Source organism: Drosophila gunungcola, assembly GCF_025200985.1.
Source record: "Drosophila gunungcola strain Sukarami chromosome 3L unlocalized genomic scaffold, Dgunungcola_SK_2 000005F, whole genome shotgun sequence".
Classification (NCBI taxonomy): Eukaryota; Metazoa; Arthropoda; class Insecta; order Diptera; family Drosophilidae; genus Drosophila; species Drosophila gunungcola.
This window is the reverse complement of record NW_026453180.1, coordinates 1,865,126-1,881,716: the sequence shown is the minus strand read 5'-3', so window position 1 is coordinate 1,881,716 and position 16,591 is coordinate 1,865,126. Positions and strand designations below refer to the sequence as shown.

Genomic DNA, 16,591 nt, shown 5'->3' with positions numbered 1-16,591 from the left:
ATTAAAGAAAATTCTTTTAGCTTTATTAATATAAAGAAATTACTATCTTTTAATAAAGTCGTATGAAATCATAAATTTAAAAATTATGACGCATAATTAAAGTGTAATTCATTATTCTAGGTTAAGTGTGTTTATTAAAAGATTGTTATAGTTTTAAAGCTATTACATATGATTTTCGGTTTTGTTTTACCAAAAATCCTTATTTTGATTTTCTCTGAAAATAAAAATCTGAAAATATATGTTAACAACAAATTTGCTCTAAGTACATATATAAAAATAATTTGATAAATCTTGCTTGTCTTTAAGCTTCTCAAAATATTTTAAAAAAATTTTCCCTGGGAATGTTTAACACACTAATTTTTATGTATAGTACAATAGTATTTTAGCCTCCTTAAATATTCAAAATATTTCCCCAATCCCTAATTAAATAAACATAAAGCTCCTTAAATTTTTCAAAGAAGTTTATTTCGCTTGGGAATTTAAATTCGAAAAAATATTATACACATATTAAATACAATAGTTTGAATGCATAAATAAATTTACAATTAAAACATATATGTACACGGCCTGTTGCACTTCTGTTCTCAGTCACAGGAGCAGTCACGAATCACGTCACGCTGATCTCTTCGTCACTATCCGAATTGGAGTCATCGTAGTCATCGTAGTAGAGCTTCATGAACTCGGAGCTTTGTTGCTGATGTTGCTGCTGCTGCTGTTGCTGCTGCTGCTGCTGCTGCTGGTGTTGCTGTTGCTGCTGGTGATGGTGATGCAGTTGGGCAGCTGCAGCGGCGGCGGCCAATTCCACCTCCCGCATGGCACTAAAATGCGGGGAATGATGCAACTGCTGCTGCAGTTGCTCGAATCTTCGCTGTTTCGCCTCCTGAATGCTGTTTTCCAGCTTGAATTTAAGGTCGGCAGCAACCAGTTGCTTTTGCATTTCGGCATTGATCTTGGCCTGAAACTCGGAGGCAGTGCATCCTCCGGGTGGCGAAGAGGCGGCAGATGAAACCGTGGTGCCCGATTGTCCGGGAGTGGGCGTGGCTGCCGCCGATTGATCGCCCATTTTTAAGCTGGTTAGAAGTGGAGGTGGTGAGCTAATCTGTAGGTTATAACCCATCGATGGCGAACTCCTGCTGCTGGCGGATTGTGGTGACTTTGGAGTAACTGCCGCCGCTGGAGGTTCATCCTTGGTCACCGCTCCTGAAGAAGGGGGCGTGGCACTGCCATTGGGCGACAGCAGGGAGGGCGAAAGGGGCGTCAGTGGGCGATCGCATTTGGCATCACTTAAATCCGGATTGGGATTGTTCTTATTTGGCAGCGTCTGGTCGCGTGAGCCACCGCTGGCCAGTAGTTCCCGTTCCTTGGAGTTCCGCCACTTCATCCGCCGGTTCTGAAACCATATTTTCACCTGAAAATATAAAAGAACAAACGCAGTGTTAAAAAAATGTTGTAAATTTGTTGTTATGATTTTGTATTTATTTTAAGTATTTAAGTAATTTTAAATTCAAAACCAAAATATTTATTTTTACTACTCCATTTTGTATAAGTGTGGATCTGATTGAAATGGGTAAATTGAGACTGTCCAGTAGATGGAAAGCTGTCCGGAGCAGGACATTCCGGGAAAGGCAGTTAGACAAAGACATTGGGGTGTAGTTCTGGAACTTTTCATGGCCACCGGGGCGTATGAGTTGTGTGGGTATCAAATTCCGCTTCTGGGGAAAAACAAAACTTTGGCCGGCTATCCGACAAAAACTTTTCTGTGGCAAATTGAATTTCGCACAAACCCATCCACAGATCCACCCACCGACCATCCAATTTGGGGGCGGGTCGTGTGTGTGGGCGTGGCCATGGACCGGGCAGAAGTTTGAACTGCACTGCCATCGCCAGACGCCGGCCATATCCATAATAAATGCAAATTAGAGACATTTACCCAAAGCGGCTACAAATTGATTAGAGGCCGCACAGTGGCACAAACATGAAGAAATTTGGAGAAATTATAGATTTTTAGGGGAAGTTGGTCGGGCATAGGGCTTTCATATACATTTAAGTGTGGTATCCAATTTTTAGCGCGCTACCAAAACAAATTATTTCTTAAATTCTAGATATTGTACTTCATGAAATTATAATGCTAAAGAGTTTTATTATTTTATAAAATAAATTTTATTATATTTGCAAATATTATTAAGAACTCAGTTATATATTACCTAATTTAAGATACTCAGCTGATATATTGAATTCATTTTTAATTGCGTTTAGATAGATAGAATTAGATATTTAAAGACCTCTAAATTTATCCATTTTAAATATTAATTTATTTATTCTCTTTTTATTCTTTCTCTACCTCTTTTTTATTAGTGAGAGATTTTGGGACCCCTCATTTTATCCATTATAAGTATTTATTTATTTATTCTCCCCACACGGTGCGGGCTGCAAAGTTGGTCCAGCAAAAATGCTGTAAGTCCTGTATCTCACTTCCGGGTATCCTTTCCAGGCCCTCTAGCTCTCTAGCTCTGTAGCTCTGCATTTGACAGGCGAGCCGGGACACTTGAAGCAGATTGCAGGACTCGGGTCGGGGGCAAGTATCCTTGGCCCACCTCTCCATGAGCTGTTTTTGAGTTATTGTGCAGTCCTGCTGCTGCTGCTGCTCCTGCTCCTGCTCCATGCATGCCGATGACACAGCAGGACATTCGCACTTTGTAGCCAAGCCCAACAATTTGCAACAATTTATGGGAGACCCACTCCATGGCGGTAATTAGATTGTGACTTGATGTGAAGTTTAAAGCAAATTGAAGCGTAAAATTTGGGCAGGAACTCCCAATTAGATTTAATCCCTGGCATTTATAAGCAAATAAGTAAACAACGGTCACCAAAAAAGCTGCTGACATGTTGAACAAGCGATTAACCGCAGAGATTCCTTGGCACGTGCCTGCTTTCTGGCATTTTCGGTATTCGTTTGTATTCGTTTGCTGTTTCGCTTACTTCCGGTCATTGAGTTTTTCAGCGTCTGTCTTTGGGAAAGTTAGATTTTCCCATTTTCCGCCACCCCTCAAGCAATTGAAATAATAAGCTCAGGCGGCGATAAGATTAATGATTATGGTTCCAAGCCCAAAGTCAGTCGAATACTAAGAGGGGGGGGGAATGGATCTTCGTCTGTTTCTGATGGAAATTAATTATAAAGCGTGCAATTTAGTATGCCAAGGAACGAGGCGTCTGTTTCCTGTTCTACGAGCCTTGTTTAATTAGCCAGAAACTAATTTCGAATTAAAAACCTGTTCTACTTAACCCAATTATTGTTAAATACAAACAACTTACAAACGGAAATTCCTCAATAAACAGCTCGTTGCGGTAAATATACAACTACATTCGATAGACCCCGAAACAAATCGAGTTTAGTTGCATTGTGTTTGGTCCGGCTTGTTAACAAATATTGGCCATGTAACGACTGCTCTACCCATACTCACGCCAAACCTATAATTATTGTCTAACACAAAAATAGTCGTTTTATTTTTCGCCACTCACATAATAATTAAATTTATGCAAACATTTGTGCCGGCGACAAAAACTTATATTCAATTGTTGTGAATAGTAATTAGCGTTTTCGCTTAAATGGTTTTGTTTGTGGTGTTTGGGGAGCTCGGATTATTAATTTGTTATGAAATAAACAAGGATAGTGGGTATTTGATAAATTGATTGGCAACAAATTAAGTGGATAAAATTTGAATAAAATATGAAGCATAATAGTATTCGTTAAAATATTTGATAAACAGAGAAAATAACTATTTTTACTTTGATTTTGAGCTTGTTTTTAGAGTTATTTAAAATGGTCTGTTGACAATATATATATTGAAATTTTATATTTGCAAATCATTTATTTTCATCTATTTTGAGAAACTAATTTTTCAGCGGATTTAACCATTAAAGAAAATGTAAAAAACGAAATTAAGTCTTTAAGGACTTTTATTTCGAATTTTAAGTTGTAAATTTATTTTTTCAATTTATAATTAGGGATCTAATAAACCTTTTTCATTTGCAATCATATATAATAAATTCTATATAGTTGTAAAATAAATAGTTTTATGTTCTCAACTTAACTGTTTAATCTGTGTTATTAGTAGAAACAATCTTTTCAACGAACTTTTGGCCCCAACTTCTTCTCGAAATGAAGTCCTTAAGCACTCTCATCTAAAATTTCGGCTAAACGTTTTTCCACTTTGTTAAAGACACAACCTCTCTTTATATAAGACTCCCCCAAAGAATTAGAGCCCATTCCATTGACAGTAAGCCAAAACGATAAGTAACATATTTTTCTGACACGCTGCCAGCATAACGCGCATAGAATTTGTTTGAAGTTTTTATAAACCACCCAAAAGAGTCGGGTTGGAAGTGGAAGCTACAAATAGCTCCCCTCCTCGGATTTTCTTTCTTTTTGTGCCCGAAAATTGACTTTGGGCTATGGGCACAAGCTGTTGTTTTTGTGGGGGAGGATGTGCTGGCTGCAGAATCCCCAGTCTCCTGACTTCGGCAACATATGTTAACTAATGAGGCTGGCCGTATATATATATCCATCCCAGGGGCAGGCTGTCAACCCATTTCGAGACCCCGGATGTCATTTGATATGCTGCGTAATAGCGTATTAAATAGTCTGCTACTATTTGGCAAAGTCATTCAGGCGGCAGTTGGCAGTGCGTTTTGGGTTACTGACCACGGTCCATTTGGAGTCCTTTGGCAGGAAGTCGTCCTCCCCCTTTTTGTGGTTATTGTTTCAGAAGCAGTTTCAGAATCAGAAGAGCTTGCAAAATACTTTGGCTTGTGGCCGGCGACCGTTTATTTAGCAATTTGTCAACAATTTATTTTGTAACCAAAGCTGCGAATGATGGTTTTTAATGTTTCCCAATCGTTTGGCGGCGGAGGGTTGCAAATTGGCAAATTGAAATGAAATTTGAGCTATGAACATTTTCGGGTGGTCTTAAGTGCTCTTTGATTTTGAAAGTCGGCGGAGCTGGTTGAGATATTTATATATATATTTTACATTAAATGTACAAAGAGCTTTATTTATGTTTTAAGCGAGCAATCAAATATATACCCTTTAAATAAAAATAACAAATAAAATACACTTTTCTTTCTCCCTGGACCTTAATTTAATTTAATTTAATTTCAACTTTTAACCACTTCAAACAAACTCCACTTAATCCAAAACCAAATAAATTTGCAAATGTAAATTAATGGAATAATATAAAATTACCACAAATATACGAAAAAATTAGCTGAATTTATTAATAAATTAAAATTGCATAAGTTCCCTTGAGTGGTAAACTTTTAATCTTAAATCAAAGCCAGCTATTCCTTACAACCAACCACTAAACGGCTCTTAAAGGATAACAAGACCCATAAAAACCAATGCAAACAACATACTATAAAAGACCAACCCATATATATCGAGTGTTAAATACTTTCGATTCCCATTCAGGGATTATTTATCATGCAATTTGATTTAAAGCCCCTGGCTTCTGTCGCCACCGCGAAAAAGAAATCGAAATCGCAAACGCAAACCAAATAAAAGCAGAATGCTCTGCATGCGACTGCTGTGGGAATCCCTCCGTAAATCCGTTAAAAAAACACACACACACAAAAGACAATCCAGACGAAATGAAAAATAAAAATATTTATAACGTGAAAATGCCAAAAGAGAGATATAGAGTGGGTGGAAATTCCACAGTTGATTGCCAAGCGTTGGCGGGAATTTCCTTTATTCGAGCTGCGTGATTCTTTTATTTCTCCCCCATTTTTTCGACAAATCAAAAACAGACGAATTTGTTTTGGACACGACACTTAAAAAGTTGCTGTGCGCAAAAGAGAGGGTGATAAGTCCAGACACGTGTGTGCGGGGGTTGAAATTTATATATTTATACACATATATATATTTTCGATTCCTTGAAGCCTTTGTGTATTGATTTAAAAATGCAAATCACATTTGGCCTCAAGATGTTTTCATTTCCGCTGCGTGATTTTGGCAGCCGCCTGCGGACAACTTTGAGCTGATTTTCCCTTCCGCTTTCCCGCTTTTCCACTTTCCCACCGCCCTTTGTCTTCAAGTGTCATTAATGGCAATTAAATTTATAGCCAGCGGATTATGAGGCTGGTAACTGTCACTTGCAGTTCGCTTCAAAGGGGGCGTAACTGATTTAAGAAGTGTGCGGGCTGCTACTCAAAGTTGGCTTATGTTATAGCTTTTTTTTGGGGAATTATGCTATGAAGATATCAGATGGTCCTACTGAATTTTTCTAGTGTAAAAAAGTACCATTCATAAGACTTATTGTTTAAAAATTGTGTAGTAGTTTTCTAATTTATCTACCCTGTTTTTTTCCAACTTGGCTATTTGCAGACCATAATTTCTAATAAGATTTTTATTTCATACTTTTTAAATGTTGGTTTATTTTTGAATTAAGTAAATGCTTTAATTGTCTCTAATGCTTTTTTTTAGTGTTTGCAAGTACTCACTAATGTATTCATTTTTTTTTCCTATATGATTTTTTTAGAATTATTTACGGTACATGGCCCAGTAATAAAATATTTTTTTATATACTTTCTACGTTTTTTAAATGCAAATAAATAACTATATTTAAGGCAGTGCTCAAAAATAATTTATTCAGTTGTCTAGTGTTCTGCAGTCATGCAATTACGTAATGACTTGCTTTTTTAGGAGAAGACCTAACTATTTATGAAAACAGAAAGTTAAATTTATGAGCTTAAAACAATTTTTTATATAATTTAAATTATTTTTTTTCAAGCCGAATTTTTAGATAAAATGTTTACTTCCATTAAACTTAACACCAATCCACTAGTTTATAACTTCTAGAACGTGACTTGCAATCCAACCAGAGACTTGACAAAAAAAATACACCCCTAAACCGCCCATAAATCGCGTTGACTGCAATAAACGCAGGCGGTTTTGGATGCCGTGCCGACGATATTTCGAGTGCGTTTGTAAAAATCGCAATAAACGTTGCAATGAACAACACTCGAAATGATGAATCACCTGGGACCTGGGCATCATCATCAATGCAGCGTTTGTTTGCCAAACCACAAGGCACGCGACACTGGACAATGGTCGAAGACCCAGTCCACCGTTTGCACCGAATTGCAGGCCACTGCAGTGTGCTGCTATTTATGGCGGACACTGTGTGTGCAGAAAAATGAACAACAAACGGCCGCAAAAAGTGCAGCAAAAGCAAGGATGGAGGCTCTTAAATCATGTTGCATACAACTAGGCGCAGTGCAATGCACTCACACTTCAAGAGTCCTTACTCACACACTCACTCTTACACACTCACACACCCCCACACACACACACACTCAACCTGTGTCACTCGAGTGTGAATATCCGCACTCGTTCATCACCCACACCAAATTGGGAAAAAGGACCCCAGATTTCCAACCAGACCAATCCCTTTTTATATGGCACTCGTTAATGGAGCTCCCATCGCCGCCGGCTGGCCAACACTTTGTGTGTCCTTTGTCCTTTGTCCCGGTGTCCCTTTCTCCATTCCCAATTCCCTGTCCAGTATCCAGAATCCTTCGTCCTGGTCAGTGCCACCGCAAGCTGGACACCCGCTGCGATTTGATTGCGAATTTTTCTGACATTTTTGCACATTTTTGCTGTTTTTACCAAGCTTTCTTTTGGCTTTCTTTTTTCTATACAGTCAACTTCTCTACGATTTTTCCTAGCCATGTGTTTTTAGCGTTTTCTTTATTCCCCATTTTCCCACTGCATTTGATAAATGTTTTGAAGTTTTTCAACCAAAGATTTATAGTTGAAGTAAGGGCAATATTCATCAAATAACAGTTGGAACTTTAAAAATTTTAAAACTAAATGAACAAAAAGTAAATTAATAGACAGAAAGATATTATCAAAAGGTTATTTTTAAACCAAAATATTCAAAATCTAATTTATAAATATATTTTACTTTATTTAGTGATTGATAGAATATTTATTTGAAATTAAAAATTAAATAAAATAACTGTGTATAAATAACAACAAAGATATTATCAAGAAGTAAAGCAAAAATATGAACTTTATTGTAATTTGCGATCAATTTACTTTAAATTAAATATAAAAATCAAAGTATTTTCCTGATAAGTTTTTTTTTTTGTTTTTTTTTTTAACAAAAGATGCAAGATTGTAAAGTAAACTTAAATCGCAGGCGGGTTCTCTGATCTATATAGTGCGAAGTCAACTCCATAAATCTAATGCAACCTAGTTTACTAGTTAAACCGAGTCACAATCAATCATTTTAAAAATGACCATTAGAGGTAGAGAATATTACACAATTTATATCCCTCATTTTTGTAACAGTTTAACGTACGAAATACTGTGGAATTTACTAAACGATTTGCCAGACGCGGGGCATTATAAGATCATTAGGGTGTAAGTGATCGATCGAGCGACTAAAAAAGGGGCGTGATTTGAGAAATGAGTTGATGAATTCGTGTTTCCTGCAACTGGTCACGCTTATTGTGCAATTATGAAATTTTTATGAATCCATATGCTAGTGAAAAGTGGCGAAAAGAACAAAAAAGAGCTGCACTAATTTGGCGTGACATTGTCAGACATCAGGAGTCATCACCATCACCATCACCATCATCATCATCAGCAGCATTTTGGGGGATGACTTGGTGACTTGTCCTGATTGAGTTGTGATCGATTACATTGTGACAAGACCGAATTGGCCACGCAAATTTTTCGCAGCCATGTGAAAATTTGCAATGCGCAAAAGGTCCTTTTCTCCTTGCCTTTCCCTTACAAAATTAATTTAATTATTGCATGACTACCCGGATGGGAACCTCCGCAATCAATGAAAACAGGCCGCCGTCTCAGCCGACATGAATTTCTTATGGCACGTTATAATTTCATTATACTTCCACTTCGACCTCCGCCTGCTGTACACATATATCGGTCTATATGTATAGTTATATATATCTGAGTGATATGTATAAGAAAAGCGACTGCGCATTTCAAGGAGCGAGTGGTGTTGCCCTCCCATTTTTCCGGTTTTCTGCCATTTTCCCGTGCGCAGCCATTGCCGGAGAGCTTCCAGGGCGGAGTTTTAACTTTTATCCGCTTTTGTTCGTTTTTTGGGGCACTCAATTTATTTCATGCTCCCGTCGCCTTTTGTTGTCTGCTTATTAAAGCTGATTCGAAAAGTTGTTGGCAAGGCAAAGCGACATTTTCATAAGCGGTTAAATATAATTTTATAATGGCATAATTCTGTGCTCATTATCCTTATTGATTTTTGTTTTGTTTTATGGATGGCTTACACTAAATTTACCGAGTTTAGAGGGTAAAGTTTTGTGAGTTTTGCAGAGAGAAATGGGTTTTGGTAATGCTAATTGAGTGTTGTTGGTGCAAGTTTTTAGCGGAATTAGGGCATATAAGATGTAAATTTAACGAGTATAAAATTAATTTGGTCATACAAAATAGAGGATTAGAATGTTTTTTTTTAAGCTTTAAACTAGCTTTAGGTTTTAATTAACTAAACTATGGTATACTTTTGGCCAAAGCTAGTTAGTTATAGCGGTTAAAAAATTTAAAAACCATGAAAAATGTTTTAATAATAAGGTATAAAAATTTTAAGAATTGCCAAAAAAATATATATTTTTTTAGAATATTTATTTTGAGACTAAGTAAATTAACATTTATAATATTTTTCTTTTATTATTCTTAACACTTGTACAGGCTAGCTTTAACTTTTATTTAAAACAAATAATTTGTACTATACTTTTGGGCAAAGTTAGTTAGTATATCGACACAAACAATTAAAACAACCTAATTGTACAATAAGAAATATGATGCAACAATTTAACAAATTGCAAAACAAGAAATAATGTTGCTTGTGTTTATTAAAATTTAAAACTGAGACTTAAGTAAGTACAAATAGGTGATGAAATGATCTGTTGATAAAGTAATGGTATAAAAAGTTAACAAAATAAATTAAACACAAAGATTAAATATGAAAAAAAGGGGGCACCCGGATTTGAACCAGGGACCTGTCGATCTGCAGTCGAACGCTCTACCCCTGAGCTATGCCCCCAGTTGAAACATGTCCAGCCAAAATGGCTTTATAGGCTTAAAAGCGTTGATTCATAATATAATAAATAAATTTATTAAATAATATTTAATTTAACTCACCTGAGAGTCCTTTAGTCCCAATCTCTCGGCCAGCTTTTTGCGATCCGGCTTGCTGATGTACTTCTGCTGCTGGAAGCGTTTCTCCAGTCCCTTTCTTTGCGAGTCTGCAAGGGAGCAACAATTAATTGAATCGCTTTCGGAGTGGGTTTCTTCCCCTTCTACGCACCTGAGAAGACGGCACGCCGCATCATCCCACGACGAGGCTTGCCACGTGTCGAATGGGCCCAGGGGAATCCCTGGCCAGGAGGCAGGGGAAACACTTGGGCGCCAACTGCAATTTGCAATTTGCAATTGCAACATGAAAGAGGAAGGAGGAGACGCATTAGACCAAAACACTTGTTAATGGGCACAGCGGGTTGGCTGTCGGATGTGTCATATTCGGACAGCAATTTGGGGACTCTACACTTGGAATCTAAATCCTGGCTCTCAGAAATTTGATTTTAATTTAAAATACCTCATGAAAAATAGTTTAATCAAAGAAGATTTATTATTAATAATATTGCTGAAATATATTTGATCTATAAAACTTCCCAAATATATCTGGATAATAATTATAATTAAACTTATTCTGTCATTTATACAATTTCTTTTAAATATTTATACGTTATTATTCTAAGCAAAAGATAATTTTATTTGATAATAAATTAAGTAACAAAAGGCATGTGTATTTCGAATGGAAAATTATTCTTTGAAAAAGAGTTTTTCTAAATTCCCAAATCACCCACTAGATTTGTAGTCTCATTGTCTTTCTATCTTTTTTGTAATTAGAAAAGTATTTAGGAGTGTAAGTTAAAAAGAGCATCATGATTAAATTAAAAAAAATTTGTCCTAAGAAAAGAAGATTTTTAAAAATCCTAAACAATCAATTGTAATTTTTAGAAGTATAGACACATCTCTAGACACACTTACCACTCATGTAGGGATTGCGGCAGTGCGCCAGCAGCGAGTGGAGGTGCGGGTGGTTGAGGGTGTGCGGCAGGAAGGCGTGGGGCGGCTGGGCATGGGCTTGGCAATCACCGGCGGAGGAGGCGGTGGCGGTGGCGTCTGATGGCCATGGTGGCCACCACCTCCTCCTCCTCCTGGTCCTCCTCCATTGCCCAACAGCTGCTTGTCTTGCGTTAATCTTCGACTGGTGTTGTCCTCATCGGGATTGGGATTCCCCATCTCGTGCGGTCGACCATCCTGGCCAGAACTGCTATTGCCATTGCCATTGGCAGTGGCATTGGGATTGGCACTGGAGCCGCCGTGATTGTTGTCGCTATCACTAATTGTGCTGCCAGGTGACGACGACGAGGATGCGGTTTGCGGTTGACAACTATTGCCGGGATGTTGCTGCTGATGTTGCTGGTGTTGCTGCTGTACATGTTGCTGCTGCTGCTGCTGCTGATGCGGCGGCAGTTGATGCGTTAGAAATGCGGGATGCGGAAAGTGGGCGTGATGGTGATGCGGATGCGGATGATGGGTATGCGGATGCGGATGCGGATGTCCTGGCACTGGCAACTGTTGGTGTTGCTGGTGGGGATGCTGCTGCTGCTGATGGTGTGGCTGATATTGATGCGAGTGCTGCTGCATGAAGTTTTGCTGTAGATAAGGCCATATATGCTGCGGTTGCATGAATTCTGCAGAGAAAGAGTGAGAGTGTAGTGGCGAAACCATTAGTGGTGAATGAGTCACTAAAGGGAAAAGTCTGCACAAATTGTGATTGGCCCCGAAAGTATGTTTTACAAATACACTTAATAAATGCTCAAAATGAAAAAAATAAATAAAGTGATAAACATTAATTTCCATTAACTAAGTAAAAACACTACTTGAACAACAAAAGTTATCATAATTAAAAAATAGTAAAGAGTTCTTTTAAATCGTTGAAATAATGTATTTATTGGATTGTATTTAATTAATGTAAATGTTTTAATATCATAAGGTTTAAATAAATGGTTGTTCATCTTTAAATACATTTCCGCTATGCTAAAGAAAACGCAAATAAAAAATACATATAAAATAAAACAAGCTAAATCCAAAAAATATTTAAGTTAACTCAATAAATCATCGAAATTATATATTTATTAGCTTGTGTTTAATTGTATATAATAAAAGGGAATGTTATTAAAAAATGCCTAATCACCATTAAAAAAAAGTAATTTAAGACACAAAGCTTAAAGTACTTTGCATTCTAATATTTCTCGTCCAAAAGTCAAAAACGAGCTAAAACTTAAATATTTAATAATGTTATTTTCTAAGTGTATATTTGCTGTTAAGCCATTTAATAAAATTTAATTAATGCGCCTCTTGCACATTCAAAACCGAACTTTGAAGTGTCAGATTGTCAGCCTTGAAAACAATCTGGCAAAGCCTTTATCCAGTCGCACTTCTTGGCTCATTCTCAAGGAATCATTAAAGCGTGTTATGTGCTGTCTTGCCAACTTCCAGACAGGCGCCACGACCCCCCAAACCACCCATCAAACACCCACCACCCACTCTCTCATACACACACACGCACAGACACATACGGGCAGACAATGGAAAATGAAATCTGCTTTGAAGTGTCAGTGTGAAGTTGGCATAATTAAAGCAAACACAAACTCCGGGATAAAGGATACGAGCTCGCACCTTGAGAGCAAAGTTTGGCGCCTTTAGTTCAGCAGCAGGATATTCCATACATACGTTCTATATATATATATAGAGGATATCGGGGGTTGGAATTCTCCATTTTGGAGCCCTGTGTGGCTGCATTTAATTTTCTAATTAAACACCCCCCAGAAAGGCAGGCACATCCTGACAGGCTGGCAGTTGCTGCAGGATATTCAGGATATGATTTTAATTCGATTAGAGAACAGAAACAATTAACGAATTAACGCCTCTTTAGTTTTGGCATCGTGTGTGTGTGCGCGTTCAATTTGATTTGCCTTTGACTCTTGTGGCTAACAGCTTTTAGCTTTTTGCCTTTATGGCTACCCCCGAAAATTTTCATTTCTATATGGCCATTCTGGGTTATATCCTCATGTGTAGGAGAGTGCTTTTGTGGACGAGAATATGGACATGTGCGCCTAATGAGCGCACAAATTAAGTTATAATTGTTCGCTTTTGTTTGTTTTGTTCGTCGGCGGTTTACCGACCTTTCTGTATCTGCATCTGTGCTGCGAAAATTTGGCAAGTTTTTGGCCTTCTTGGTTTATGGCCCTGCAAAAAGTTCATTTGTGGCTTGCCATTTACGATTTCAGGGGAAAATGTGCTAAGTGGATCAATGATTGGAATACGATAGCAATTAGTTGGAATATATGTGGGAGGAAATTGTGCCTTACAAAGCTTTAAAATGGAATACCACAAGTAGCTCGGGTTAAATATTAAAACATGATGAATTATTTGGTTTTGAATAATGCTAATTATTAAATCTAGTTAAAATAACCTGGATATACAGAAATAATAAATATAATATTTAATATCTGTTATTTATAAAATATAGTAAAATTGTTTGATAAGATAAACAAATTGAATATAAAAATACCAAACAGTGTTTAATATCTGATATATGTATAAAGATAACCTTTTAAATTTTTTAAATTTATAGAATCCGCATTCTCTAAAATAGTAATAAAATTAATTTAAAAATACCTAAAAAATTGTACTATTTGTCTGACTAAACAATTTAAAATTAATTTAATTTTTGTGGAAATGGGATACCAAGATGGCAGAAAAGTAAAACCATAACTGAATAGATTCGCTTTAAGATACAATAAATCATTTCTCTGAATAATTTATATCTTTTTATTACTCATTGCTTAAAAAGGTAACTAATGTACCATTAATTTAATTTAGCAACTTTTTTTGCCACGCGTTTGCCATAAAAACTGCACGATTTAACCCCAAAAAATCGTCAATAAAATCTCATAAAAAATTGATATAACGGATATGGGAAATAGGAAGGTCCTGCCCACTCATTAATATGGAAAAGTTAACCGCGATGCAATAATCACATGACAATTAAATCCCACAATTCCAGAATAAGACGAGAACAATGCTAAAAAACGGCCAGAGCAAAGCTGTTACATTGAATGATGGCCAATTGGTTCCGCCTACTTTTTGTCCTTTTTTATATCGTATGGATATAGAGATTCTATAGTACATCCTCATCCCCCGTTGTAAACAGCACGCGGCAGAGGATCTCTCATACCATATTATACAATTCAGATCTTTTTTTGCGGAAGTGCGGATGTGGATGTGGATGTGAACTGGTTATGCGGCTTTGTTGCTTAGGGGCTCGCTGGGCTCAATAATTTAAACATGATTAGGTCTGGTTGTGTTTTTACAGCCTGCCAGCTCAGCGAAGCAACGCCCAAAAGGGCTTAGGCCAACACAACACAATAAAATCACGGCGTAAAAACTAAGGCAACTGCGAAGTACCCGGGACTTTGATCTCTCCCTGCAAAACTTTTGGGCAAGATTTGTTATTCTTTTGGCTTTTCATATTGCAATTGTATTCGGTATTTTGTTTTTGTTTGGCATTAGCCACGGCAAATTAATTGCCAAGCCTTTTTAATGGCATTCTTGAAATGGCCCGCGGCGGTAACCTAATTGGAGGAAACTATCTCAGGGACTTAAGACCACTTCAGAATAAGAATAGGCCAGGGTAATTAGAAAATATCCTGATTTTTGCCCCAATATCTTCAAGGGGGAAAAAAGGTAACTATTTTAGAACTTATTAAAACTTAAAAAGAGAATATTAATTATTCAAAATAAATAATATTCTACAGTTTTATTATTTAAACAAAAACAACATGGTTTTATTTTGTGAGTAATAAAAATATAAAATTGTTTACCATAAAATTACCTCTTCTTATCAAAATTTTGTATGTAATGGTAATTACAAAGTTAAATCTATTCATAATTTAACTATTTGGCTGAGACATTATTTTATTGTTTAAAATTAAAACTAAATCATTTTATTATTACTTTGTATTTATCTAGAAAATGGTAATTAAAAAGGAATATCCATAAATTTACTAATTGGATTGTGTATGTATTATTAAAAAAGTGTCTGGGAAACAATAATTATAGAGGACTATCCATAAATTAACTAATTGGTAATTGCTTTTTTAGTATATTTAACAGCGAAGAATTTCGGGAGGGGCAAAATATTAAATTAGAGTTTAAAAGACCTGCAAAAACAACTTTCAGTCTCTCTTTAAAATAGTTATATTGTAGAAAAAAATAGTAATTCAAGATCTTTCTTCAATTTTAGTGTTATTGTATCAACTGAAGAATAAAAGCCCAATTAAAGGAACTTTCAGTCCGTCATAGAAATAGTGTTTGTTTAAGATGAAAAAATTAGTAACTTAAGATACTTCATTAATTTGAGAGGTAATATATCCAAAACGCAAATATTCTTACCATTTCTGACCCGGACTCCTTCCCGGGTATCCCCCAGAATAGCACTGACACTGAACTTGAGTATGGGCTTGCTGTTGGTATCCTTGAGGATGGTGTTGCCCACCGCCGGGATGGTGGTGTCCTTGGGCTCCACCTTGGGCAATTTGATTGCTACGGGTTCGTCCACCTCGGCCAGCTCGTCCTCCAGCTCCTCGTCCAGGTCCATGTGCGGTTCCTCGCCCTCGACACTGCTGCCAATATCGGCGACGATTTCGTCCGCCGACGAGGAACCATCGTCCATCAGGTCGTCCATTTCGTCGATGCTGTTCACACTTTCGGCACGAATCTCACGGCACTTATCACACTTGTAGCCGCGCAACTTGGAGCAAGTGCATCCAGTTTCGGTGGGCAGTTGCGTCGCAGGATCCGCGGCAGGATCTGTGCCCGAACGACGCGACAGGAGCATCTCGCTCAGGCTGGACTTCAGCTGGCTTTCCGTGTAGGTCTGCTGGGCGTGCAGTAGACTGTCCACGAGAAAAGCCGTAGACATGCTCTACTCTTATATTTTTTCGTATTTTATTTATCTACTATAATCCTTATTATTTTGTTTGGTTTTTCCCGCCAGTTGTCGCGTTCGCGTCGAGTGCTCAAATCGAACTGAATGCGTTGGCAAAATGTATGCTGGCAGCGCAGGACGAAGGAAGCAGGACGCAGCATCCCGGCAAGGATTCCCAGAATTCGAGGGTTGCTCGCCGTTGGTTGGTTCGTTTTTAGTAGCCCAGTAGCTGTGTCGCCTGTATGGCACGTGATTTTTCGTCCTTATGTATATCCCTATGCTTTCGCTCTCTCTCTCTCCTTCTCTCTCTTTCGCCCCCTCTCACTTGCTCACTCTGTGCTGAATGTCCTGCTTAGCCTTTGCCTGCTCGTTATTGTTGTACCGCTTTTTATTTGATTTTATTTGTGTGAAAACAATAAAAATTTAATTTTCTTGTTTGGTTGCCTTTGCCACTCGCTGCCTTGAACTGAATTTTCCTTGATCTT

General features: G+C 37.3%; 1 protein-coding gene and 1 non-coding gene across 2 annotated transcripts; both read right to left on the bottom strand.

Annotated features, from left to right (window-relative positions):
* Positions 1–414: 414 nt before the first annotated feature.
* On the bottom strand, positions 415–16,188 carry LOC128259110 (homeobox protein B-H2). Its single transcript, XM_052991289.1, is given in 6 exon segments — positions 415–1,408; positions 10,187–10,290; positions 10,353–10,457; positions 11,096–11,167; positions 11,170–11,805; positions 15,572–16,188. Coding segments are annotated over 6 exon segments (2,247 nt in total). The 5' UTR covers positions 16,101–16,188; the 3' UTR covers positions 415–607.
* Positions 10,017–10,088, bottom strand: Trnac-gca (transfer RNA cysteine (anticodon GCA)). Its single transcript has one exon. It is a non-coding gene; the product is annotated as a tRNA-Cys (tRNA).
* Positions 16,189–16,591: the final 403 nt, after the last annotated feature.